Consider the following 27,673-nt stretch of genomic DNA (forward strand, 5'->3'; position numbering starts at 1 on the left):
TTCATTGGAAAAGTAATTTGGCTGTTATGGGTGTAATGTGACTTTTTACAGAATTGATTCATGGAAATAGAAATTTGACTGTTATAAGTTTGATGTGACTTTTTACAGAATTGATTCATGGGAAAAGTAATATGGCTGATATTGACTTGGATCCATCTTATTATACATGTCTAGAATCTTAACGTTTTGAGCATTTTAATTATCTTTACTAACATAGCATTTTAATTATCTTTACTAACATAGTTGCACATGAAAGAAGATGATAGTAGTAGTGCAGTTCGTTCTTTGCATGTTGCTAAGTATATAGTTCACCCTTGGCAATTAATCATTTGTATTTTTGTTTTAGTGTTGTAACTCCTGTATTTGTACATCAATTTAGACAATAATTTTGCACTAGAAACAACCTGGTAACCGAAAACTTGTTTTAACATTAGGATATGCACTTTTCACAAATCATGATAAAATTAATTTTCCTAAACAAATTAATATATCTTTTGCACATTTTTCATGTATATTTATGACATAATTTTTTCTTCTTTTTGTCAGATGCAAATATGATAAACATTTATATTAGATTTTTTTTAATAATTTTTTTCCAGAAGGTATAGCAACATTTAATAAAAATATGCATCTCTTAATTGGAACTTACTGATATGATCATAATAACATTGTTAAATAATATTTTCATAAATCAAATCTTTTTAAAGTTGTATAATCGTGTTAATACGTTTTTATCTAATATTGTACTGCTAGTGGGAGGTGTTTAAAATGTAGTTTATTAAAAGGTTGAATGTTGTAGATCAATGTACATATATCCTCTAGAATTGTCATATCTGGCTTGTTGTATACTTGTGAACTAAAATAATTACGTAGATATATTGTGTTATCATTAAGTATATAATATGAGAACAGCTTGTGGGTTATTTAAAAATGTATTTTACAACCATACTCCAATTTCTTTTCAGACTCAACCTGTACGTTGGTTATATTTATTGTAACCTATCTATAAGTACACTAATGCTTTCTGCCTGCAGATTGTTGTATCTGGATGTATTCTATATAAATTTGATGACAAACTAGGAATCTTGGCACTGTTTTATAATTCCCTTTGCAACGCAGAAATGCAAAACATTTACCACAAAGTTTAATGTTTTTCTTACATAAAAATAATGTAATTTGTCAAAGTCATGTTCCTTTAGTATATTTGTTCAAGTTCTGCCTATGAATAATATTTGTAAGAGAAAAGTGACCTCTGCATGTTTAGTTTTTAAGGACTTGGTAGTTTGCAGCATTTCAATCTATAATGATTTTTGGTTGAGACAGAAGTCTTTTTTTCACCCATTATGGTTGCTGCATTTGTCATAGAATCTGACACAATGTAGCAGGATTTATGGTAGATGTTAATTCATAATCCCATTTACTTGTCATGAGGTAGTAACCAAGGTAACATCAACATCATGTATGACACAGCAAAGTTGGTGGTATTGCAGAAAAGGAGAAGGACGTAGTTCTACAATGATACCAAATAATGTAAACTTTCTATTTGCATAAAAGAAAATACAGCAGAAAAACTTAATTTTTTAAACCTGATTTTTTTTAGTCCAAAAGATGACTGATTTTTAAATAGAATTCGTATCTACATTTTAGATTTATTGGCCTTAGATATAAAGCAAACTAGTCCAAACTCTGCACAAACAGACCGAAAAAGTAGGATCAGTTTGAAATTTTGAATTAAAAGGTTACCAGGGCAGGAAGTCTAATTTTCACCCTTTTGCTCATGCCCAGACAAAATGTCCGATTGAAAACACTTAAGCATGGAAACAGATGTGTTTAGATGTATCCAGAAGTAACCCCCTAATGCCATTTCAGGTGAAAATGGAAAGAATCTCCAGGGTACTGTGAGTTAAATTGAGTGATTTTGTCCATAATTATGGATTTTTAATTTTGAATAGTAAAATTTTAATGATTGCATATCTTGGGAGATTGTAATATTTGAGATAATGAGTGTTGAGAGTATTTATTTTAATGATTTTGCTTTTAGACCACAAAATTAATCACAATTTGTCCCCTGCTAAAATAATGTACAGTATGGTGTACGATAAGCACTGCTTTGATTGAAAGATGTCCAGATGAAAAATCTCTCATTAATTTCCTAGTTTGTCAACAAAGAGTCTTTGGTTTCATAAACATTCTTTGATTTGCAGATTTTCCAATTCTCAAATTTGAAATTCAGTCTGCTTCTGAAATTAACAATTCAGTCTGCAGTCTGCTAACTAAATTGTACCAAATAATGAAATAGTACTGATCAACATGTGTGTGTTTGCATATATATATATATATACACACACACACACATTTTTTAGTGTTGGTATTGAATAGAATTTCCCTTGAGCAAAAACAATATCTTCAAGTCTAAAGTATTTCAGAAACCAGAGACATATTTTCACCTTGCAAGCAATTATGTACATGTTTATACTTGGAATAAATAGACCATTACTTAGCCCTTATTATGCATAGGGCAAGCTGCTAGACTGGTCGTATGCAGTTTATTATGAGTACTATTTGAGAGAAGGAGCTGAACTGATGATGCGTGCAGCTAGTTGTAAACTTTCGTTTTTCTAAAGGATCCAGGTGGAGTTTCTATATGTTATAATAACACATTTTTCATAATTCATTGCAGCAAACAAACCACCTTTCTTCAAAATCAAACCCATGTAGCAAAAATCCTGAATCTGACCCATTTATGGGTAATAATTATTGTAACCTGATGACTATAACATCAATTCTAAGATCAGTCCAAAACAACTCTTTTCAAATGGTAGGTCTATTGACAGAGTTACAAGAACTTCCTTTGAAGGAAGTAAATTGCACTAATTGAGAAAAATTGGGGAGTATATTAGTCAAGGTCAGAAATTTAAAATGCAGACAAATTATACATGTACGTGATTTGCTTGATAGGTGCACTTAATCATATATCACTGACTTTAATGAATTTGTCAAAAATCTTTCTTTAACCATGTACACTTTGAGCCATTTGTTTGAATGTCATCTATATTTCCTAGATCAGTTTCCAGTATTTCAGAGTGCCAAAACTATAAAGTGGTCTTAATATTTAGTATGAAATATTACATTGTTTGATGGCAGTTTTTTAATTTATTTTAAAGGTCTAAGTCAGTGTAATTTGAATCACGGTTGAATCCTCTTAAAATGATTTATTTTGTTAGATAAAGCTTCCGAAACCAAACCGCTGTACAAATTGGAGCCATTTTGAAATTTCAAATAGCAATAGATACATTTATAAAGTGATTGATATCATTCAGAAAAGAATTGCTTGCTTGCTTGCTTGCTTGATAGCAAATCAACACAATAATGACAATGTTGTCAAGGCGGTAAGAGTACAGTGCCTTGCCCCAAGGCAAACCCATGGCAGCCAACACATACTGGGGAGGGGGGGCAAGATTTGAGCCAACAAGTCACAGACAGTGATTCAAGCATACTGATAACTTAGTCACTATGGCTTCTTAAAAAGAGAAACGACCTTAAGGCTCAAAGTGTATTCAGATTCTTTCAGTTCACACTTGACTTTCTAGGTATCTCAATGGCTTCTGGCAGAGTGAGTTCACACCACTATTATACCAAATAAGCAGAAAATGAGTGACTGTGTGTGTGTGTGTGTGTGTGTGTGTGTGTGTGTGTGTGTGTGTGTGTGTACTTCACATATTACCCAAGTTCACCCTTTTTGTGCTGAAATAAGCTATAGTCATTTCAGTGCTTGTAAAAGTCAATTAGTAATATGCAATTCTGCATTTTCTACTGCAACACAATTAAAGCAGAGACTCCATAACAAACAAAACTTAAAGAGTTTTCCTAATTTCACTCAAAAGAATTCTCATTTTCCCAGTATATAATAGCTGATTCGGTCAACTTTATTTTCGATTTATTTATTGTAAAGGTCTTATAACAATTACGTCAATAAACTTAAACTAAACCAGTGGTGAATTTGGGTGCTCTTTGAGACAGGTGAAACTGGAGGGACAAGAAAACAGTAACAGTCATGACATAAACTGTTACATTTGGTGAAAACAAGAATTGAACAAAGGCATCACAGCTTGGCTTACATAACATTTTCTCAAATTTAGTATATACTTGATGATATATTTTGCTTTAATGTAAAATTTTAAAAGTCTCAATGTCAGTATCATGGTGTTAATCATAAATTACCAACCTTGTTGCAAGACAAAAACTATATTTAATTCTCCTGTTGTAGTTTGTGAAGAGTCAACAGGCAAAATTTGAAATTTTAAGTCATTAGTCAAAATTGAGACGTTTGATGAAAGTGGGGCCAGAAAGTGCATTTTAAAAAAGATCTGAGTGGATTGACCACCCTGGCATTTCCCCAATCATTATCAGCTTATTTTTCTTTGAAAATACCATCAACATTTGAAGGGTTTAACCTCTGACTCATGTAACAAAGTTTCCTTCAATCTCATCAGCATTAATTTGCCTGCAGCCTTGGACTATATTCCTCATGTATAGCCTGCAGTTTCATTCTTCCACTGACATGAGTGAAATCTCCTATTTCCCAGGGGCATCAGAACAATTTCTGTGGCGAGGCATCTTTTATAATGGTTGGTGCACTTTGTCATGCTAGTTATAGAAATGTGCCAGTAAATTTGACTACTGTAAACTTTTCAAAAAGATCCTATCGGCATAGGACTGTAAAATTACATCAATGATCAGATAACCATTTTTTCAGTTTGTTTGGAATAAATACATATTAACCCATCTGGATGACTTATATTTTTAGATATTATCTATCCATTTGGTCTGCCTAGGAGACTTCCACATTTTAACTGATTTTTGTTTTGCTATAAAATCCTTTTTTTAAATAGATTTTAGTATACAATGGAATTTTGTTTCCTTCGTTGTCTTCAATAAAGTTATAAATACTTAATTCCAGTTGGCTTCTGTTTTATAATATTTTTCACTTAAATATGTATTAATACAGGAGGTCCTCAATGATTAGAAAGCATCAAGAATACAATAAATTATGTGATACTCAAGTGGATCAAGTTTTGACTATGCCTCATGCTTTCTTTGTGTTTATTACATACCCATTTTAAATCTTATACGTTTGATTGGGTATTTGATACTGCAGTTCAATCCAAATGTCTCTCTCTGACATCTAGATTGGTGTCTTCTCCGATATTCTTGTATCAGTATTTTTAGATCAAACTACATGCATTATAAATCCCAATTAGTTTGCAATTGCATCCACTCTGTAAAGAAAAAATATTTCAAAAGCAAAAAATGGAGTGTATAATGAATACAAAGCTGCATTCATGTTTTGTTCCAAGTCAAGGAAAGAACTCATTTGAAATGGCTTATGAATACATCATAGCCCAATGGCCACAACATATCCCTGTGCCATATCACACTTACTCTTTCCACTGACTCGTAACAAAAGATCTATTTAGTTTTGTACATTTAAAATAATTCTCATGCACGGTCGTATCTTGAGTAATGTAATTCAGTACAGATGGACGCATGATATTAATTTATTTAATTCTTTTTTTGGTTTGGATTGTTTAGTCTTGTTTGTTCTTCGGTAAATCTCAAATTGTTATTTGATGATTATTGCAAGATGAAGTTATGTTATGAGAGAATACAGAGCAAATTTTATCATTGGCACTTGATGTCATACAGTTTTACAGACTTGATGTTATACAGTATTACAGACTTGATGTCATACAGTATTACAGACTTGATGTCATACTGTATTACAGACGAAGTTGTTATAGCTCAGAAAGCATGTGCATCAATTTACTTATTTGGAGCAGGGGTCAAGTTTTAATTTATGCAAATTTTTAAATGATTATGGCAACCCCTGTTGGCCTTGGTTCTGATGCCCTTGTCCTCTATCGCAAAACTAAAAATAATGCACATAAAATGGCCCAGAATCAGAATGCAAGCACATTTACCAGTTTTCATGATTTAAAATATTTCTCCTCTGCAAGTTCTTTCTACTTGTGAAATGAATGGTCTCAATTTATGATAGGATTATTGCTTTTGTTTGTGCTCAGTCAGGGCCAGCTGCGAACAACAGCGACACTGATCTGCCATTGGATAATACCTATCACACTGATCTGCCATTGGATAAGACATATCACACTGATCTGCCATTGGATAATACAGATCACACTGATCTGCCATTGGATAATACAGATCACACTGATCTGCCATTGGATAATACAGATCAGTATCTGATTACTTCTAAGAAATTGCATAGATCCAGAGCTGTCTGTGTGTTATATGATTGCAGATCTAGGTCTGTGCAATGTGCAGTTGGACATGACTTATAAGCAAGTATAATTGGTTGTTGAATTCTATGAATCACTGCATTGTGCACAAGGTGAAGAAGTATCATGTATTTCGGAAAGCAAACTAGGTATTAGCCACCTGCAAAGTTTTTCAATTATTTAGAATTTGTTTTACAAAATATTTGTGGATTTTCTTTTAACAGAGTAGGTTAAAAATATTTGCACCTAGTGTTTAGTGGGAGCAGTGTTTGGGATTTTAAATCAAAGGTGATATTAGAGAAAGGTTTGGTTTGGTTTGATGTTTCACCACACAGCAATGCAAGTAAGTTATTTATTGCTGAGGCAGTATGGAGTAATTAAGTGCCGTGCCTAAGGAAATGGAGAGGTAACTGACCAGGACTGATCCGATGATAGGATTTAAAATAATTTAAAAAAAACCATTGCTCACAAGTCCAGCACTGAGCCGCTGTGTTTCCTGCCTCCATTTGTCATCTTCTAAGACATGCAGGAAACTGGGGTGGGTGGGTTGGGGTGGTAAAGGAAAGAAGGCACACGAATCGTATGAGATGAAATTTTAATTAGTTGACGACTTTGGTTTTGAATGCTGTGCCATTATCAGTAAATATGGTCAGTGTTCTTATGTTATAGCTGGAAAGAAATGTTTATTTAGTTAAATGAATTTAATTTAAGAAACTTAGTTCTGACATTATTGCCTATTATAAAGGGGCCCCAAGTGTCTGAGTGGTCTAAAGCGCTCACTGTTCCGGATCACTGCCATCTCACCTCTCTCTGCATGGGTTCGAGTCTCAGGCCCGGCTAATGTGGGTATGTGAGAAAGCCTGCCAGTAGCTTCTCATGAGTAGGTGGTTCTTCCCGGGGGTTTTCAGGGTTCTTCCTCCACCAATTATACTAGCCGCCATGTATAGCCTATCTTGTGCTGAAAAATGGCTTTAGACACTACAACAACAACAACAACCTATTATAAATATCTAGGGCCTCAAAAATAAATTGGACAGTGATGGGTCAAGATTAATGGCCAAAAATGAAATAGAAGGACAACAGAATTGACATCGATTTCCATCAACTGCATCAGAAAAAGTTGTTGTTAGGTACTTGTACATCACCAATTGTCCCAGTATTCTTAAAGTTGCATTTCATCACAAAGAGATAACAAATTAAAATTATGGAATTGCACGACTTTGTGGTTCTCCCAGCAAACAGTGGTGAAAACATATTAAGCAATTAAGGTATGACAAAGTTATATAAAAAGAAAGAAACAGCCAGGTGGTGACCTACAATGTCTGGCAGACAATTTGGAATGTGAATAAGGTGCAGTATTTTTTGGTTGATTGTTCATCATGCACATGTACCACGATGTCAGCAAACCATGAACAAGGTCACTGTGTCCCTTTCAACCATATGGCTGACCTTTAACTTAAAGGTCATCGAGGCAAAGTGTGGCAGGCTCATGCACCTACTATCCAAGTGTTGCAAAAATAAGCTGATTTGTTTCTGGCCTAAACGTTGCCCACCTAAAAAAAAATCATAATGAACCTAATTAAGAATCAAGATAATGATCAGAAACTGCACATTTACAAATTTAAGAAAGTCAAATCTCATCATGAACACACCTACATTACAGAGCGTAAATATTAGTGTTTTTCAGACAGTGTGCAAAGGTTTCCTGAAAACTAAACAAGCCAAACTGGATGATCGTAGCAGTAATAAGAGTATCGTTTTACATGATTAGCCACTGCCAAAAACAAGCTTATGATTTTTACTAAAATTAATATTGGGAGGAGATGAGATGCAGTTTTAACATAAGAGAACACGTTCTTTTTAAAGAAAAAAGTTTTTCTGATCGAATAAAAGTGCCTTCATGACATTTTGTGAAAGTTTTCTTTATCATTTTTGGTGAACTGTTGCAAAAACATTGTGAAGCTTGGTTTCAATCCTTCTTCACATCTGTTTTGATTAATTTTAGGAAAAATACCAGTAAATATGACACAATAGCTGACAGATAAGTTGATAAAAGGAATTCATGGACTTTTAAAAAAGGTTAATTGATAATCATAATGTTAAATTAAAGGTATATAACAACATTCTTGATAAGTCCAGAAGAAAAATTGTTTTTATGACTATTTATCATGTAAGACACTTTATTGAATGGAGTGTGTCTCTCCTTACAGCTACGTAATTAGTCAACAATCACAGTTCATTGTACTCACAATCATATTTCCACTTGATAAATTGGCCAATTTCTTTATACACTCACATGTCATTGATCTTTACCCCATTTTGGGGCCTCTTGCAATATTTTAAGTAATTTATCATGACATTACTTAGAGATATGATCCCCAAACATTGGTGATATTCTTTATTATTCAGGAACGAAGGAGAGAGGCAGAACAGAGAAAAGCCAGAGAAGTTTTGCTACGGAGACAGAAGAGTGATCAGAATGACTCATCAGATAGTGATGAGGAAACTAAGTACGACTCAGTACCTCTTTGATGAAACCACTTTTTCAGCTTACTTGAAGAGTTCATTGTTTTCCTTTCTCAGTTTAAACCATTATTTTAAAAGTTTATTTATCACTTCTGTTTCTAGATGGTCCAAGTGTACTGTGGCATTATTAGACTAGTTCTTAGTTTCACAAGCCAATGCTTAAAATGGAATGAGATGATTCATTACACATGTAGAAACAGTGTCATCTGCATAACTAAGGTGTGGATTAATTCCATCTGGAGGCAGCTGTTAGTACCATTTTTATAAGTCTTTGGTATTGCTCGGCCGGGGATCGAAGCCATGACCTCCTGCATTTGAGGCAGATGCTATATCCTCCTTGGATGCAGGAGGTTGTGGGTTCAGTCCCCAGCCGAGTCATACCCAAGACTTACAAAAATAGTTCTAACAGCTGCCTTGCTTGGCGCTCAGCATTAAGAAGCTAGTGTTAGGACTGGTCGGCCTGGTGTCAGGATAATGTGACTGGGTGGGACATATGCTACATGTCAGCGGATGCTATATCCTCCTTGGATGCGGGAGTTTGTGGGTTTGATCCCCTGCTGAGTCATACCAAAGACTTATAAAAATGCTACTAACAGCTGCCTTGCTAGGCACTCAGCAGTAAGAGGTTAGTGTTAGGACTGGTTGGCCCAGGGTCATTATTATGTGCAGACGTTGTAGCAATATGACTGAAAAATTATTAAACGCATACACACACACTGTCTCCTTGACTAATAGCCAGATTAAACTTAACTTGAATAAAAATTTGTAACTTAGATTTTCTTTAATTAAGAAAGTTTTGCCAGTATTGACTTTGAAATGTGGACAGAATCTTTAAAAATGAATCTCAAGAATCTGCAAGTGAATATCAACTTTTCAGCAGATTTAAAATTACTTTTTTTTTACAGGAAAGAACTTGACAAAAATACTGTCAGGAACTTAATTGGCAGGTCACAAAGCATAAAGATAAGTGGCAAAGGAGAGGCAGGCAAAGATGTTCGCAGGGCTATCAGTTTCAAACGTGGAGATTCTGGTGGCATGGCTGTCCCTGTGCTACAAAAAGCTGTGGAGTTTCGGCAAGGGGAAGGGGTTGTGACACCCACCATTACCAATTCTGTGGAGGATCAAGAGGAAAAGGCACCAGAGTTACCCTCTGCCCCTCCCCCTGCAATGCAGGAACCTATTAGACCAGCTAAAAAGGAGAACCTTTCTCCAGCTATGAGCCATAAACAGAAACCAGTAGAATTGCTCAAGGATGAAAAGAAGTCAAAACGGACGCCTAGTTTTAACCTTCGTGGAAGGACTCGTAGCTTCAAGGATAAGCATAAATTACCTGAAAACCTACCGCCTGTGGAAATGGAGGGAATTCTGGAAAGAAAACAAGAACTTCAAAGTGGTGGCAAAAAAGCCACAATTAGGTCGTGGAAATCATACTATACAGTGCAGTTTGGTCAGTTACTATGTTTCTTTAAGGATAAAGAAGGTAAGGTGACAATAATTCCGTATCAAATTACCATATATACTTGTTTATAAGTCAAATCAAACTGGAAGAAACAGAGATCCTGATCTGCCGTAGCATAATGCACCTGCAGATCAGGGTCTGTGTTGTTTGTTCTACTCCTAACAAACTGCACAGATGTGGTGGCCCATTATACAATGGCAGATCTGAGTCTGTGCAGTTTGCAGTTGGTCTCGTCTTATAAGGGAGTATATATGGTACATTTAGGATTTTTTTATCACAACATGCATGTAGTGTTGATAGTCATTATCTCTGTATGGTTTGGGATTTAATAGCTGTTCCTGCTGCCATGACACCCTATGTTACCGAGAATTTTTGTTGTTAAATACAGTAACAGATCTCCAAATAACTGTGTTTCTCAAAACATTTTGACAAAAATAACCCCAATTCAAACATGCCAGGAGAGGTACTCATCTAACACTAATACTAAAATAGTATTGTACTTATTCAAAAGATCAACACGTAATTCGAATTCAGTTTTGATCAAACTCGGCATATATGCTATATCATCAAGATCTTGGACAACTTGGATGATGAGCAAGGGCCACTCAACGTAAATGAATGATCTTGCTACTGATTTTCTGAGCATGTTACCACTCTGGAAGCCATAATTATTTGATTTTTTTAAATCAAGGTTCAAATATAGGCATATATGATCATGATCTTGCACAAATTTAGTGATGTACAGTGGATCCACACATATTAATGAGGCAGTCTTGCTTCTGATTGGCTGAGCATGTTACCACTCTGGAAGCCATAATTATGATTTGATTTTTTTAAAATCAAGGTTCAAATATAGGTATATATGATCATGATCTTGCACAAATTCAGTGATATACTGGATCCATGCATACTAATGAGGCAATCTTGCTTCAGAATGGCTGAGCTTGTTATCACTCTAAAGACTATTTCTGATTCAGTTTTGATCCAAGGACCTAAATAAACAATATCTTGAATTATGGGCAGGATCTATGGATATAAATGTTGTGATTTTACACCTAAAAGGGCTGAACTTGTTAACAATTTGGTAGTTCTATTTCTGATCATATTTTTATCCAACTTGGTGAATAAGCTTATATCAGCAAGAAATATAATGAGTTTAGTTTTTAGCAAGATCTGCAGATATTATTGAGATGATCAATCATGTGATTGTGTAAGTCTTTTAGTACTGTAAATAAGTTAATTTAGTTAAGATGTTGTTGTTGTAGGGTTTAACGCCATTTTTCAGCACATGATAGGCTATACATGTCGGCCAGTATTAATGGTGGAGGAAGAACCCGGGAAAACCCTGGAAAGAACCACCAACCCACGAGAAGTTACTGGCAAGCTTTCTCATATACCCACATAGGCTGACTCCAAGACTCGAACCCACGCAGACAGAGGTGAGGTGGCAGTGATCATAACAGAGAGCGCTTTAGACCACTCGGCCACTCAGGGCCCCTATTATGAATGAGAATTATGTCTATTTATGAGGTGATCTTGCATCAGACTGAGCAAGGTTTTTCTTGACTGAAGTTTTTTACAACTCCAGAGACTATCTTTTTTAAGGACTTTTATCAGACTATATAATCTTGGTTGAGTATGATTATGATTGAAATTCATGCATATTAATAATGTAGCCTTGCATTTGATTGGCTGAGCTTGTCAACACAAGCAACTCTATTCAGATTGTGATCACATGTATTATATTGTTTTGTATATCAAGGTATTAGATGAGTTTGCTTATCATAAGATCTATGCATATTGATGAGGTAATCTTGCATGTGAGTGGCTAAGCTCTTTACAGCTCTGGGGACCAAATTCCAATTGGATTTTATTCCATCTTCAAATATGCTTATATTATCAAATAAGAAAGATCTGTGCATATTACTGATATACCATGCATCTGATTGACTGAGATTGTTAACTCTACAGATCTGGAGACTATATTCTCAATCAGTTTCCATAAAACTTGGTAAATGGGTTTATGTCATCAAGATCTTGGATGACTTTGATTATGAGCAAGAGACTGTGCATCTAACTTGGGGGGTCTCAAACTCACACCACCCTGAGGGCAGCATGAGGGCATTTTCGATGGCCTAAGGGCCACACCACTTTTGTTATCTCTCATGACAGCTTGAGATGGCAATCATTTTGCGGGCTGCAAGGTACGGCTTGGTGGGCCACATGTTTGAAACCCCTGATTTAAATTATGATTTATCTTTAAAAGTAATACTTTATCAGGATATAGTAAAATAAATAAAATCATAATGATATTAAGTTTTAGAGATAGTGTACTTATAGTTTACTTAGGTTATATTCATTGTTACAATACTTCATAAGCCTGCTTAGTGAAATGGTAATCTTTTAAGTTATGAGTGATACAAGGAACACTTGGACCTCTTGTTACTGTGTTTCTGTAGAGAAAACAGTTATGGTTGACAAGATAATATTTTGAGTTGCCAATCAGTTGAGATTCTTTGCTTCACTTTTATGCAAGTTTTTCAGTAAATTAGAAATGTTTATCTTGAATTTCGTGTTTGAGTGCATTTGATTTATATTATATATCCACATTTTAGTACATAGATCCTGTAAATAAATGATGGATTAATCATCATTTACTGGGTATGTTACGTGTAGTCTTTAACATTCATGAAAATAGCTGACCTTTCATACATTAATGATGTTTCTCTTGCAGCTTTCTCAGAAAGATTGGCAGCTGTACCCCCTCTTAATTTGTACCAAGCAAATTGTGAAATAGCTACATACTATACAAAGAAAAAGAACGTTCTGAGATTACGATTACATGATGGAGCCGAAGTTTTGCTTGAGGCAACAAGTCAACAGGAGATGAGTGATTGGCTGAAAAAGATCAACCATTTTGCAGGTAAAGGTTCTTTGAAGTTTTAGTCTTTTACAATGTACTGATATTTCATAATTAACTTCCCCTTACCTGTATAGGAGGGCTGGATCAGGTCAGGTGTTGGGGGAAAGTTTCCAAAATTTCAAATGGGTCCTGACTTTCCTCAAAAGAGCACCAAAGCAAATGTCTGTTTCTATTTAATCAAAGTGTGCATAATACTCAATAAACAGGCATAAGAATAAAATCATGGTCAAATTTCAAGTGACCAGTACATTTGTGTGTGTTTGTATGATTTGGGTTTTTAAGCCAGTGTTAGGTGGGGTGGGGTCTGGAAACACCAGAAAACCCGTCTTGATCTGGTCCTATAAAAGTAATTAACCGTGTATTCAGAGGGTATGTGTAAATCATTAATTGCATACTTGTATAATTTAATGAACAGTTAGTAAACTAATGGGTACAAATTTTGTTATGATTGCCTTCTCAAAATTCCTGTTTTAGGTTACTGTGAATTTAATATTTTTTGTGAGGTACAACCACAAATTTTAAGATCAAAAGAACAACAATGCTTCTGTGGAAACAGTAGGACTGCTGCTATGAAAACAATAGGACCCTTTCTGCAAAAAAAGTAGGACCCTTTCTGCAGAAAAAGTAGCACCCCTTCTTTTTATTGTTGTTGTTGTTGTTGTAGGGTTTAACGCCATTTTTCAGCACATGATAGGCTATACATGGCGGCCAGTATAACTGGTGGAGGAAGAACCCTGGAAAACCCCTGGAAGAACCACCGACCCACGAGAAGCTACTGGCAGGCTTTCTCACGTACCCACGTTAGCCGAGCCTGAGACTCGAACTCACGCAGACAGAGGTGAGATGGCAGTGATCCGTAACGATGAGCACTTTAGACCACTCAGCCACTCGGGGCCCCCTCTTCTTTTTAAATACTAATGAAAATGTCTATTTTTTTTTCTAAAAAAAACCCAACTGATTCCCTCAAAAATAAATCCATATATTCGTATTATGAATTTATGAAAAAGTAGGGAGCATTCCTTTTTTACAGTCACTTTGTTTAGCATTATGATTTTCACTTACATGTTTTCACACAGAACACATTATTTCATGGCTGCCAACCTTCCCAACAATGCTGGGGTATTTTTGAATCTCAAACGATGAGCTTTGAGGTCCATGAGGAATGCAGTTCATTGCACATAACTCAGATAAGTTATGTATTGTTGAAACTAACTTATCCCAAATATGTTATATATTGCTGAAACTACCTTATCCCCAAATATGTATTGTTGAAACTAACTTGTCCCCAAATAAGTTGTGTATTGTTGAAACTAACTTGTCCCAAAATAAGTTGTATATTGTTGAAACTAAGTTATCTACATATATTATAAGCATATAGGCAATGACTGCAAATTAAAATTTTAATAAAAGAAAATAAATTATGTTCTCTTTGAAGCATTAAAAAAACTTTCAAACTGAAAATGGATGGAAGATTTGGGACAGATCATTTAATTTTCAGCGGATTTTCTTTCATACCATATGTCTCTGTTTTCTTTCCAGTAATATTGTTTTAGTAATAAAATGGCTCTAATTAGTTCTGTTTGTTACAGATACAAGCAAAAATAATTTTTGAAGCCATTTATGGCTGGGAATTATTTTCAAAAAAGTATTGGTAAAGTTAGATTTCATCACCACACAAAGACACGTGCAAACACATTCACGTAATCACATATGACCTGTCAAACAGTGTATCCTCACAAAAAGTTTAACATAGAACCATAATTTTGATGATGCTCTCATTGTTGTTGCCACCAGAAAAGTGACACCCATATCTCACCATGCTTATGCATGTGAAACAGTAATGAAGGCAGTTGCAACAAAATTTATTTGACCCAGCTCATCATCAGGTTTTTTTTCCTAACAGTTATCAAGTTTTCTACTACATGAATAATTTTTCAGCATAATCTTTCAGTTTTCAGTAAAGTGTAAATTTGTGTGACATGCCATGTCATTAATTTTAATCTATTTTTATTGAACAATTCATCTTCATTTCATATTCTTAAGACACATCCATTCACATTCACAGACTTGTTACCCACATTTTTGAGTGTTCACTTCATATAGCAAAATGCACTAAACAAGGCTTGTCTATGATACATGCTGTCAAATTCTTAAGGATCTCACATTTATCATTTGTAAAGTACCAAACAACACCATTAACATCAGGGATTAGGTGAAAAATTTGCTGCTTTATTTTTGTTGTTGATTTGCAGAAAAAAGTCTTAAATAACGAAGCGCTGCATCATTTTATCTGGATTAAAATAACATAACCATGACTTACATTCGCTTTACTCATAGAACACAGCTATATAAAAAGATTATATACTCTGCCATCTTGTGAAGTAGGGATATATACATGTACAAAGCTTTGTGTCACTTTATCCTTATTTCTAGCACACAGTCTTGTTAGCACAATAAATCCTATTGTTTCTAATGTTGAAACTTGGAACATAGTATGGTCATTTCCTAAAGGTCTGCATGACAATAAATCAATTTGTTTACACACACTACACAAGAGTTATTGTCCTTTTTGTGAAAGCAACTAGACTCGGTGCAGTTTATGGTAGAATCTAGTGAATGCAACCTAAGTTTCAGAGTTTTTGATAGATTGCTATGAAACCTTGATGCACATATTATGGTCATCATATGATGATGTGCATATCAACAGATTACTGTATTCCTGCAATTTTTGTCAGAGTTATTGCTCTTTTTGACTTCCACCTGGATGTTTATGACAGTCTTGTGAAAGCAACTAGTAGGCTTTCACATTTTTCAGTGGATCACCATGAAATTTGGTTAAATGCTATCGTGATCATCTGAAGACATATATAACAACTCACTGTGCCCATGCTATTTTTGATACAGTTATTGCCCTTTTTTACTGGAAGCTTTTGAATGCAGCTAGTTAGGTCTCAATGGATTGCCATCAATTTTTATACGTGGTATGGTAATAATTTGAACATGTATTGACAACTGTACTGTCAAAATTCTTGTTGCCCTTACTGTCTTGAAGTTTTGTTTATAATAAGCCACTGTAAAACTTGGTAATATTGTACATATTATACATGTATTAAGGTCATCATCTGAAGATGGAGTTCATTGATTGTTCTTTGTGCTCCCAGTTTTGGGAATGCAGTTCTCACTAGATTGCTATTAAACTTAAATTGTATTAAGATCATCATCAAAAGATGTACTGTTGACCAGACATCTTTCTCACACTACTTTCGAGTTTTATTTAGAGTTGTGCACCTTTTTGTTTCGATGTAATGCCATATATACTCACTTATAAGTCGAGTCAGATTGCGCACAACAAAGATCCTGATCTGCCATTGCATAATGCACCTGCAGACCAGGGTTTATTTGGTTTGTTCTACTGCTTATTCCTGACAAACTGCATCAACCCAGATCTGCCAGCACATTATGCAATGGCATATCTGGGTCTGTGCAGTTTGCAGTTGTACTCTACATATAAACGAGTATATATTGTAATATAGACTCATTTCCATCATAGGGTAAAGTGGGATACAGGAGAAATGGGGGCATATTTATGTGAGGAATTTGCTCACCATTGCTCTAGTTCACTTTAGATTTATTCTGTTGTGAATGGAATGACTTCCATATTTGAAGTTTCTATAGTAACATAAAAATCAGTAATATGGGGTCCACATAGATTACATTTTGCTAACAGTCCTAAAACAGATATATACAGTAACCATAGTAATGGGTTGCCCACCCACCCCACTGCTTTTTATGGTTCACACTGTTCAAGTCACAATTTACTATTAAATTCATTTATTTAATATCATAATTTTATAACTAGTGGAATGATTACAATTTTTGCCACAACACTTTTGCGTACAGAGTACACAGGGTGTAGTTTTTGGTGTTTACCTTTGGTTCTAAATATATATTCCTGTGTTTAAATTGTTCAAAATTTATACTGTACTGTATCTGGCCAGAACAAAATTTCTTAGATTTGTAAAATAATGATCAACAACACTTTTAAAAAAGTGATATCTATAAAGCCCTTGATTTAAGTGAATGATAAAGGGCTATTTGTCCAGTCACATGACTGACCATTAAAATACTAAACTGGTGGGCACAAAAACAAATACATGTAATTGCTCTCATTTCTTGATGGCCATGAATTTCTGTGCAACAAATTACTGCTTAAGACATCAAACTAACTCTACCAACTCGTTAGCATAACACGTCATTTAATTTTTTGTATACTGACAATTACCTCTTTGTGAATAAGTATTAATTTGGGGTTTATACTGAAAATATAATGAATAAAATGGATGAAATGTTTTTAAGTCAGAGCCATTTGACTTTGTACACGATATATTTTGCCATGCAGTAAGCTTGGTGATAAATAATAAGACCTTAACGTCTACATACATTTTAGGTATCTGGTGCTCCTAGTGCCTCACATTTATTCCAGTGATAGTATTGGTCATCGGTCTTTGGGTAGTGGCAAATCTTAGAATTTGACATACAGCAATAACTTAATTCTTGTCCTTTGGCAAAAAATGTGTTGGCAGTGTGACAAAAATACTACAGGTCAGAGATCCAATATGGCCACCATGGCAACCATCTTAAATATCTTGCTGCTTATGCTCCTCTGAAACATAGTCCTAGAAAAGTACAGTTTTCACCTCAGAACTTCCTGTTGTATCAAGTTAGTATTAACTGAATATGGTGCCCATCTGACCTCCTGTATTGTCACCAGACATGACATGTAATTGGTCTTATTTGAAAATGATAATCTGACATCAGGTATGCCCATCAAGACAGCCATCTAGAAAACCTTATGACTAATGGTATTTCTCCAGAATGAAAAATCATATTGACATTTCTCATCAGAAAATGTCTTTTAAAGTCTAGTTGTTGATCTGACCTCCAATATCATCACCTTGGTGGCCATCTTGAAATCATGCTGTCACTGCTCTTTTTGGGATAGCCGTATTGATTTTGTGTTTTCTTATGGTGCTAAATGAAAATGTAGTATATCTGACCTCCGATATTTGCCACCATATGTATATATCAAGAGCTGCACAGAAAATATTTAACAGTTCGATGAAGGAAATGACTATTTATCTGATGAAAAGGCCCTCTTTTTATATGCCATCTGAAAGGTGGAACATTTTATGTTGTAGCACTGTCAGTCTATTCCCTTTTTTCATTTTCACACTGATCTCCACCATCTACATTTACCGTATGATATGGCTGATTAGCAACTGGGTCAGAGCGAAGAAGCCTATTTGACCTTGGAGTTTTAAGGTCACGACCACTCACTAAAGGAAGAAAACTGCTTTCCACACAGTGAACATCATATACCCAGACGAAACTTTGTGTAGATGTCTTGCACTTGGTTACAGAAGCATATCAAAAGTTGTTGTCTCAAAAGCTCAAAGATCAGGGCCACTTGCATGGGTTCAGAGCCTTCATTCAAATTAGCCCAGATTGATTTACCAGGGTGAGTTCTTGGGCAAGGCACTTGAATTGCCAAAGTACTAAATAACCTACTTATGATACTGTGCCCTATAACACAACTATACTTATATTTATAATAATACTGTCATTCAGAGGTAATTTAATGTCTGTTGCTTCCATTATCTACCATATATACTCACCTATAAGTTGAGTCTAACTACAAACAACAAAGATCCTGATCTGCCATTAGCATATGAAAGCATTTATGAAAAAAGCTGAAAATTATTGTCTTAACATATTGTGTGCATTGTTACACATAATAAAGAGACGTGGCATGTATCATTTTGGATAATGTAGCAAAAGGGCATGTATCAGTAGAACAATGATACCTGTCATAACAGACACCTCCATATAATTGACATTAAGAATAACATTAACCCATTAACTGTATTTATACATTTCTGTGTATAAGGGATACCTGTCCACAAAGGATAAAATCGTGTGGTTCCTTGGGTGTTCTTCATATAATCCTAATGTTGTTTCATATTGCATGTTACCTCAATAATTTCTCACTATCATTCATGGTATGCATGTTATATAGTACATATACAACATTATTTCACTATAAAACACCTCTGTATAGCACAGTCCCTCATATAACACAGGTCATGGATTCTTTTTTTGGAACTTGTATTGTTTCTGTATTTAACCTACCCCACCAGCACAAGGCAAGTGCTACAGTGTGGTAAATGGGTATGTTGGACAGCATTATAATGAGAAACTACTGTATAATGAATAACATTTAATTCTATATCCCTTTATAATAAATGCATGTGATATTTCTGTGTAAAAGATCTCCTACATTGTTACTTGTATGTGTTCATTCTCTTCTTTTATTGCAGTGTAAAAATTCATAATTAAATTAGCATGCATATGACAAGGAATGGAGCATACTTTGTTGTGCTTTTTGTAATTTAATTACTTTTTTTTAAATTTGACCCTTTTCCTTCCTATTGGATGTTTGCAGCAGAGTCTCCCATGTTTATGGACATGGACTTTTACCATAGCGCAGAGGGTGACGCAGACTTTGAGGAGCAAGGTGACAATGCACATATCATGGACAACTCCAGTTTTAGCTGCCCTTTTGTTTTCCTTTGCATTAGGACATTCAAGCAAAATGTATATACTTCTCAGTTTTCATTCTTTTTGCAGAAGTGATATATACAGCATCATATAAAAATTATGTAATATTTAATCCAATATGTATTAATATAAGAAACTTATAATTATGAAATACTGAGAAAAATATTTTAAAATTTAGTCATCAGTTTAAAATGTATAAAATGTTTTTAAATCACAATCCAGATATTTAAATCTTATGGGAACTAGAAAAGTATTTGAAAACTTTAATAGCAATGTTCACTGACCATGAGATTATTTTGAACCAGATTTCATACTGTCTGTACCAGACAGACATACACTTTACAGACGTACATGTCCAAAATATTATAGGTGGGGGGGGGGGTAAAATGCTTTTAGTTGGGACAAAATATCCTTGTTTGAAGAATTTTGTCAGCTAGTATATCAATGGTTTGCTTTAATGTCCTAAAGTGATTGTTAAAAAAGGAAACCTGCATAGCAAGTTGAATGTGTGGCTGGTTTGCTGCAGCTTAGAAATATTGTAGTCTGCGTCAAAAGCCTGAAAGCAGTGCTTTGTACATGTGCTGTCTGTACTCACTTACAAGCCAAGTCCAACTACGTAGACCCAGATATGCAGTTGTATTAAGTGCTGGCAGATCCCAGTCTGTGTAATTTTGTTAGGAGCAATCAACAGAACAAACAAAATAGACCCTGATCTGCTCTCTTGTTATGTGATGTTAGATCAGGGTCTATGTTGTTAGCAGTTGGACTAGACATACAAGTAAGTATATACAGTATGTGAAATGAAATGCTTTGTGTTTGACTTAGCTGATCATGCATATGAAGAATAGGACAGTTAGATGCATACCTCCCTTGTTCAGAAAAATTTAGTCTAGAAATAACTCTTTGTTCATTTCTTGATAATCACATTACATTGCTTACTAATTGTATTTTAAAAGTGATGTAATTAATCAGTTCATTTTTAAAGAGAAGAAATGAGAAATTTTCCAAGAATTGTACTTCAGTACCATTACTCAAATCAATAAAATGAACTTTTGATTGGTATCGTTCCCTTTAGTACTAAATCAAAACCTAGTATGACAATTTGATTTTTTACATCTAAATGACAATTCTGCTGAAAAACGAGGTCTCACCTATATATATTATATATATATATATATATATATATATATATATATATATATATATATATATATATATATATATATATATATATGCAATAAACTGACAGTGAACAGTGCGAAACTAGTATCTAACTAGCCTGAGCACTTTCGACTCTTTAATGAGTCTTTTTCAAAGGTAAATACAAAATATAGACAAGACAAACAAATAAAACAGAAAAATGGTTATGTTTTTTTAAAACTCTACATGGCTGTTTCTACAGGAATTAAACCTTTAATTTTATTATGTTTCAACTAGTTTATTTCAACTTGTTGCTGATACTGGAAAATATTTGTATTGACCTAGAAATCGATGAACCATAACGACATCTGTTTGAATATTTCATTTTTATAAGAATCATTATAGGCTATTAAGCAGATTTAGAGAATTATTTAAAAGAAAATGTGTCGGCTGCAAAAGATAATTTTATTTGTGCATGGTTGTCTTTTTCTAGTCTTTTTGGTTTAAACCACTTGATTTTAATGTTCAAAGGTGGCATATCCAGTAAGATTCCTTTTCTTTCCTGGTTTGGGAATACCAGTTGGGGTTGTGAGCAATTGCAATAAGTGTTATATCACTGAAAGTATGGCCGGGGAGGAGAAGTGTTCTGCGACCGGGCTTCTGTACAGTTTCTTTGTCATCCAATCAGATCTATGAAGGTTGATCATTTTGTGTAGCTTTTCAGTTTCTCCAACATACTGAAGTATAAACAGTTTCTAAATTATGATCCAGTAACCAATGCTAGTTTCATGTTAAATTTTGGTATTTTCATGCCAAGAGAATTATAGGTTATAAGATGGGTATGGTTTGGGCCCAAGGGGGGTGAGCATATAAATCCAAAGACAAATTCATGTACCATAGTAAATGATCAAAATACACATATATAGCAATTATGGAGTAAACTTTGACCTCCCCACCCATATCCTCATTCAGCTGAGATTTGCTATGATGGAAAAAGATATATAAAAAACTCACTGAATATGAAAGTGCAGCAAGTTTAATCACATTCCTATTGGTTGTTTTAGGGTCACAAAAAAAACCTATTTACACCGAGCTGATGCCACCACCATTGCAAGCAACAACATCAATATCTGAGTCTCATATTTTTCTCAAAATTTGATACAATGGATGAAGTCAGTATATAGGTTCTGTGGACACAATTAAGACCCTCAGGTGGAAATGTTTTTGTGGAATGAATTAATGGTTGAAATTGACATTGATAATAGGATATGGAGATGTTTAAGAAATTATAATAAAATTAAAATTAACCAAAACCTATAGAAACAAGAGATTTTGGTGGCATGTAGGTTGTGCTTATGCAACTTAAATGACATTTTAAAGCCAATATTTAGGTTTATATGAGACGCGGAACTGCTCGTCTGCTTCCTATTTTGTTATTCATTTTGTTTCATCAGACAAATCGGCTCTTTTTTAAAAAGTGATTTGTATGACTGTGTTTGATGTTTTAAATGAAATGAGTATTTGCTATGCTTACTGTTATTGTGAACATATTTATAATAGTAGCTAAGAGTGACAAATAGCATTCTAAGATAAAATTAGACAACTGGCTGTGCAGGTTTGTCCTTTAACCATCAATGCATCTTTTAGTTATTGATATTTTGAAGTGATTTGACCAATCAGGAATCACCTGACCTCCCTCCTCTCCAATGGCATTTCTGCACTTGGCCCATTTTTGAACCAAGACTTAACCTTTGCACTTTTCTGTTTATAGAATAGATGGGTCCTGCAGATTTTCCAGGCCTTTTAACATTTTAGCAAAATGTTTGATAGATGTTGTGTAAAGAGCTATTTTATCCTTTTAGTTAGTTTTCTTTCAAGAAGATTCAGTCTTTTACTTCTTTCAGTCCTTTCTTGTTTTATAACTTTTTTTGTTGTTTGAAATATTGATTGAATTTCCAAATGTATTTGAAAGTAGTGTTTAAAAGCCAAGTACTGTACCATAACATTTTTTAAAGTAATTTCATTTTGAAAGGAATTCCATTTTTCATCAAAGCTTTGCTTGTTTCATTAACACATTAAACCTACTAACAAGAAAGATGTACCTTTTCTTATCCCATGGAATTTCTTTCAAAATTTTGTGTAATAAAAGCTTACCCTTTCAGGTAGGGACTACAAGAGTTTTACATCCTCTCTCATAGTTAGAATTAATAAAGGGGGGTAGAAAGCTATTGTTGTTTATTTTTTTATTTGAAAAACATTGATATCCATGATTTGTTTTTAAAAACCTGAAATATTCAGTGTGTAAAAAATAAAAGCTGTTGTTGGTAAATGGTAAAAGAAACCAGGTCAGAACAGATATGAATGAAATGAAAGTATTTCCCAATTGCATTGTCATCAGTCATAACAGAGGGACACATTTCATTTTGTTTGACACTTGAAGAATTTGATTACAGTAAGACAAAACCTGAATTGCTTCATATCCTGCTTTCTGTCCAGTCAGAATATTGGTTTAATTTTCCAGAAGAAGTTTGTTTGACATTTGGCATTTTCAGGATACTTGTACAGTTATGTTATAAAGAGATATTACTGAAATGTCACCACTGTATATATGTTATAAAGAGATATTACTGAAATGTCACCACTGTATTTATCTTATAAAGTAATACTGATGAAATGTTACCACTGTATTTATGTTATAAATTGATGTTGTTGAAATGTCACCACTGTATTTATCTTATAAACTGATATTGCTGAAATGTCACCACTGTATTTATGTTATAAGATGATATTGCTGAAATGTTACCACAATATTTATCTTATAAAGTGATACTGATGAAATGTCACCACTATTTATGATATAAAGTGATGTTGCTGAAATGTCACCACAGTATTTATCTTATAAACTGATATTGCTGAAATGTCACCACTGTATTTATCTTATAAACTGATATTGCTGAAATGTCACCACTGTATTTATGTTATAAGATGATATTGCTGAAATGTTACCACAATATTTATCTTATAAAGTGATACTGATGAAATGTCACCACTATTTATGATATAAAGTGATGTTGCTGAAATGTCACCACAGTATTTATGTAATAAAGTGATGTTGCTGAAATGTCACCACAGTATTTATGATATAAAGTGATGTTGCTGAAATGTCACCACAGTATTTATGATATAAAGTGATGTTGCTGAAATGTCACCACAGTATTTATGTAAGAAAGTGATGTTGCTGAAATGTCACCACTGTATTTATGATATAAAGTGATATTGCTGAAAGGTCACCATTGTATTTATAAGATGATATCACTGAAATGTCACTGCTGTATTTAAATTAAAAAGAGATATTGATTAAATGCCAAAAGTATATGTATGTGAAAAAAGATATTGCTTAATTGTCACCACTACATTTTTGGTAAATTTACACCTCATATACATGGAATATTGGGGGAAATATTTAACAGTAAGCCCAGGTGTACTAATATTGCATGTCTATTTAGAAGATTGTGCTAAGTAATGTGTGATTCTTTGATAGTGTTTCACCTTGTCACTGACAAAAGTTGATGAATGACCTTGCATTTGGAGTTTTTGTTTTTCATTTTGTGCAAGCTGTGCCTTGGGTATTTATAGAAATGATGGTTATTTTGTAGCTCTTTCCAGCATCTAGGCTTTTCAGTGTGGCGTTCTATTGCTGTTTTGCAGAAAAATATTTTAGTACATTGATGCTTTGTTATAATTAGCTGACTTGCAGATGCCTAGAAATTAGCTTCATAGCAGAATAGATTAGAAAATGCAATTTTTTTTATATTTATTTTTTGCATGAGATTTTATATGTATATGTATGATATATACTTCAGAATAAAATCATGTAACAGTCCATACATGTTAGTATTAGCTGCAATCAGTCAATCAAAGAATCAAATTTAGGCCATTAAGCAATATAAGGCAGTGGAATAAAAGCATAGTATGCTCAGTCCAACTTACCATAATTGTCTTTGTCCCCTTCCTTTAACACTATCCCATAATTGTCCTTGTCCCCTTCCTTTAAAACTATCCCAGCAATTGTCAGGTTTCCTTTCCTGACATTTTCCTTTCATATTTTGCCTCCCTTTACCATCCACCAATCCCATATGACCCTCTTTTTTCCTTTCCATTGTGGCTGCTGATGAAAGACTGCTGTAGATAGTCAACAACTATCCTACTGGGTGGTATTACTATATATATCAAATGTACTCACCTATAAGATAAATCAGACTGCAAACTGCACAGACCCATATCTGCTGGCACATAATTCACTGGCAGACCTGGGTGTGTGCAGTTTGTTTAGGAGTAATCAGTAGAACAAACAATATAGACCCTAATCTGCAGGTGCATTATGCTATGACAGATCAGGATCTTTGTTATTTGCAGTTTTACTTATAAGTGAGTATATATAATACTTGATTATAAGTTGAATCTAACTGCAAACAACATAGACGATGATCTACCATTTCATAATGGCCAGCAGATCATATTCTTCGCTATTAAAATTATTCATAACGGCATATACCCAGTGTATAAATGTTAAGTCTTTTAACAAAAGAATTGCCCTGATGATTGCAAAAATGTTTCGTTTTTATTTCTTTTTCCAGTTTTATGCCCTAACCATATTCTACAGAGTAGGCTTAATTTTAATGTTACTCGTGTTCTTCTGTCACAGATATATTCAAATGTCACAAATTATATTTCTGAACCATATCTTAAAAAAATATGAAATAATGTTAAGAAGACTAAGTCAAATTTGATTTTCACCTTTTCTGTACAATTGGACCAAGCGATGCATCCCATTTGACTTTGGCGCCTTCCCAGGCATCATGGATATTGCTTACACTCAATAACCTTTGAAGGACTGGTAACAAATTTGATACGAGACTTCATATAAAATATGCCTAGGACTTAGCTTGATTTTCAACTTTTCTATTTAAAATGTAATCGAGTTATAGCCCCCTGTTGAACCTCTGCCCTTGTATCTTGGACCAAGATTTATTCTAATATATCTGCAAGGAAGGTGTAGCTTTCTCACCTGGACACATTTTTAATCTATCACAGTTCCCCATATTGTTTGTGTTGTAAGTTTTAGAAAGAACAATTAAATTCCATGGACAAAAGTAAGATGCATTTAAGAAAAACCTTCCTAGCAGATAGTTCCATTGGAATGACACATCAGAAAAGGCAATATTTATGAACTTGCTTCTTTTATTTAATTTCAGTATAAAGACTATTTTTTACAGCATTAAAACAATGCTAGAATATCTTGAATGATTTGTTTTACTGCAATACCTTCTTTCTGCGCGAGGGCTAAAAGTCAAATTTCATATCAGGGTGATCAGCATCTTGGCTCATTAAAACTCGTCACATACTCGTACAAGGCTAGTACCCATATTTGCCCTATGAAAAATCCATGGTTGATCAGAAATGCCTCCCTCCCCTTTTGTTTTGATACAAATACAGGATATTTTGTGATAGTTTTCGGTGGGCAAACTATAATACAAAATCCACATTTTGGTCATGTAAAATGTAATACAAGTTCAGGTTTTAGTCTGGCAAGCTATAATACAAGTCCAAGTTTTGGTAGTGCAAAATGTAATACAAGTCCACCTATGAGCCTTCTCATAGTTCAGTCTCATTTGCGTCTACTTAGAAATTATATACATTAAATGTATTAAAGACACTTTGAAATATTCAAGAATTTCCATGCACATAGAAAACCATCTGCATACTGCATAGACCCAGATCTGCAATTGCTTAATCTGCTGGCAGATCTGGATGTATGCAGTTTTACTGGTCTAATCAGTAGGGAAAACAACATAGACCCAGATCTGCAAATGCTTAATCGGCTGGCAGATCGGGATGTATGCAGTTTTACTGGTCTAATCAGTAGAGAAAACAACATAGACCCTGATCTGCAATTGCTTAATCTGCTGGCAGATTGGGATGTATGCAGTTTTACTGGTCTAATCAGTTGAGAAAACAACATAGACCCAGATCTGCAATTCCTTGATCTGCTGGCAGATCTGTAAGTATGATGTTTTACTGCTCTAATCAGTAGAGAAAACATAGACCCTGATCGGCTGCATTATGCATTGGTAGATCAGGGTCTTTGTTGCTTGCAGTTGGACCCAACTTTTATGTGATTATATAACTTCAGAGATTTCAAGTATGTAATGTGCAGTTATTTAAATTATTTATTCTTCCAAAACGAATCAACACTTAGCACATGTAATACAAAATGCACATTATGTATACGAACATTTTGCATGCCATGACAATATAGCCACACACTCACCACTGTAAATAAACAGTCATTATCATTTCAACCAAAATAATAGAATTAGCTTTATATAACAAAATTAAGAATCTTATTAAGTTCACGTTAATTACCGTATTTAGTCACATATAAGTTGATGCAATTACGAACAACATAGACCCTGATATGCCATCACAGAATGTGTTGACAGATCAGGGTCAATGCTGTTTGTTCTACTGATTACTCCTAGCAAACTGCATAGACCCGGATCTGCCATTGCATTTTGCAGAAGTAGATATGGGTCTATCATTTTGCAGTTGAACTTAACTTGCAAGCAAGTATATATGGTTATCCAAAATAATTTATGCAGTTAGATCCAATTTCAGCAGATACAAGAATTATCTTAATATTAATTG

General features: G+C 34.1%; 1 protein-coding gene across 4 annotated transcripts in view; it reads left to right on the forward strand.

Moving 5' to 3' along the window:
• Positions 1–27,673, forward strand: part of LOC149804849 (spectrin beta chain, non-erythrocytic 5-like) — a 338,094-nt gene that overhangs the window by 291,886 nt on the left and 18,535 nt on the right. For 3 of the 4 annotated variants that reach the window (XR_016416849.1, XM_089945259.1, XM_089945268.1), the window contains exons 80-83: positions 8,709–8,809; positions 9,731–10,305; positions 13,019–13,207; positions 19,710–19,781. Coding sequence is in view for 3 of the 4 variants with exons in the window: in XM_089945259.1 (XP_089801385.1) it covers positions 8,709–8,809; positions 9,731–10,305; positions 13,019–13,207; positions 19,710–19,781 (937 nt within the window). In the remaining variant the exon portion in view is untranslated. The remainder of the gene's footprint in view (positions 1–8,708; positions 8,810–9,730; positions 10,306–13,018; positions 13,208–19,709; positions 19,782–27,673) is intronic. The other variant, XM_089945279.1, reaches the window with a different exon arrangement.

Source organism: Sinohyriopsis cumingii, chromosome 2 (assembly GCF_028554795.1).
Source record: "Sinohyriopsis cumingii isolate HCF-2022 chromosome 2, ASM2855479v2, whole genome shotgun sequence".
Classification (NCBI taxonomy): domain Eukaryota; kingdom Metazoa; phylum Mollusca; class Bivalvia; order Unionida; family Unionidae; genus Sinohyriopsis; species Sinohyriopsis cumingii.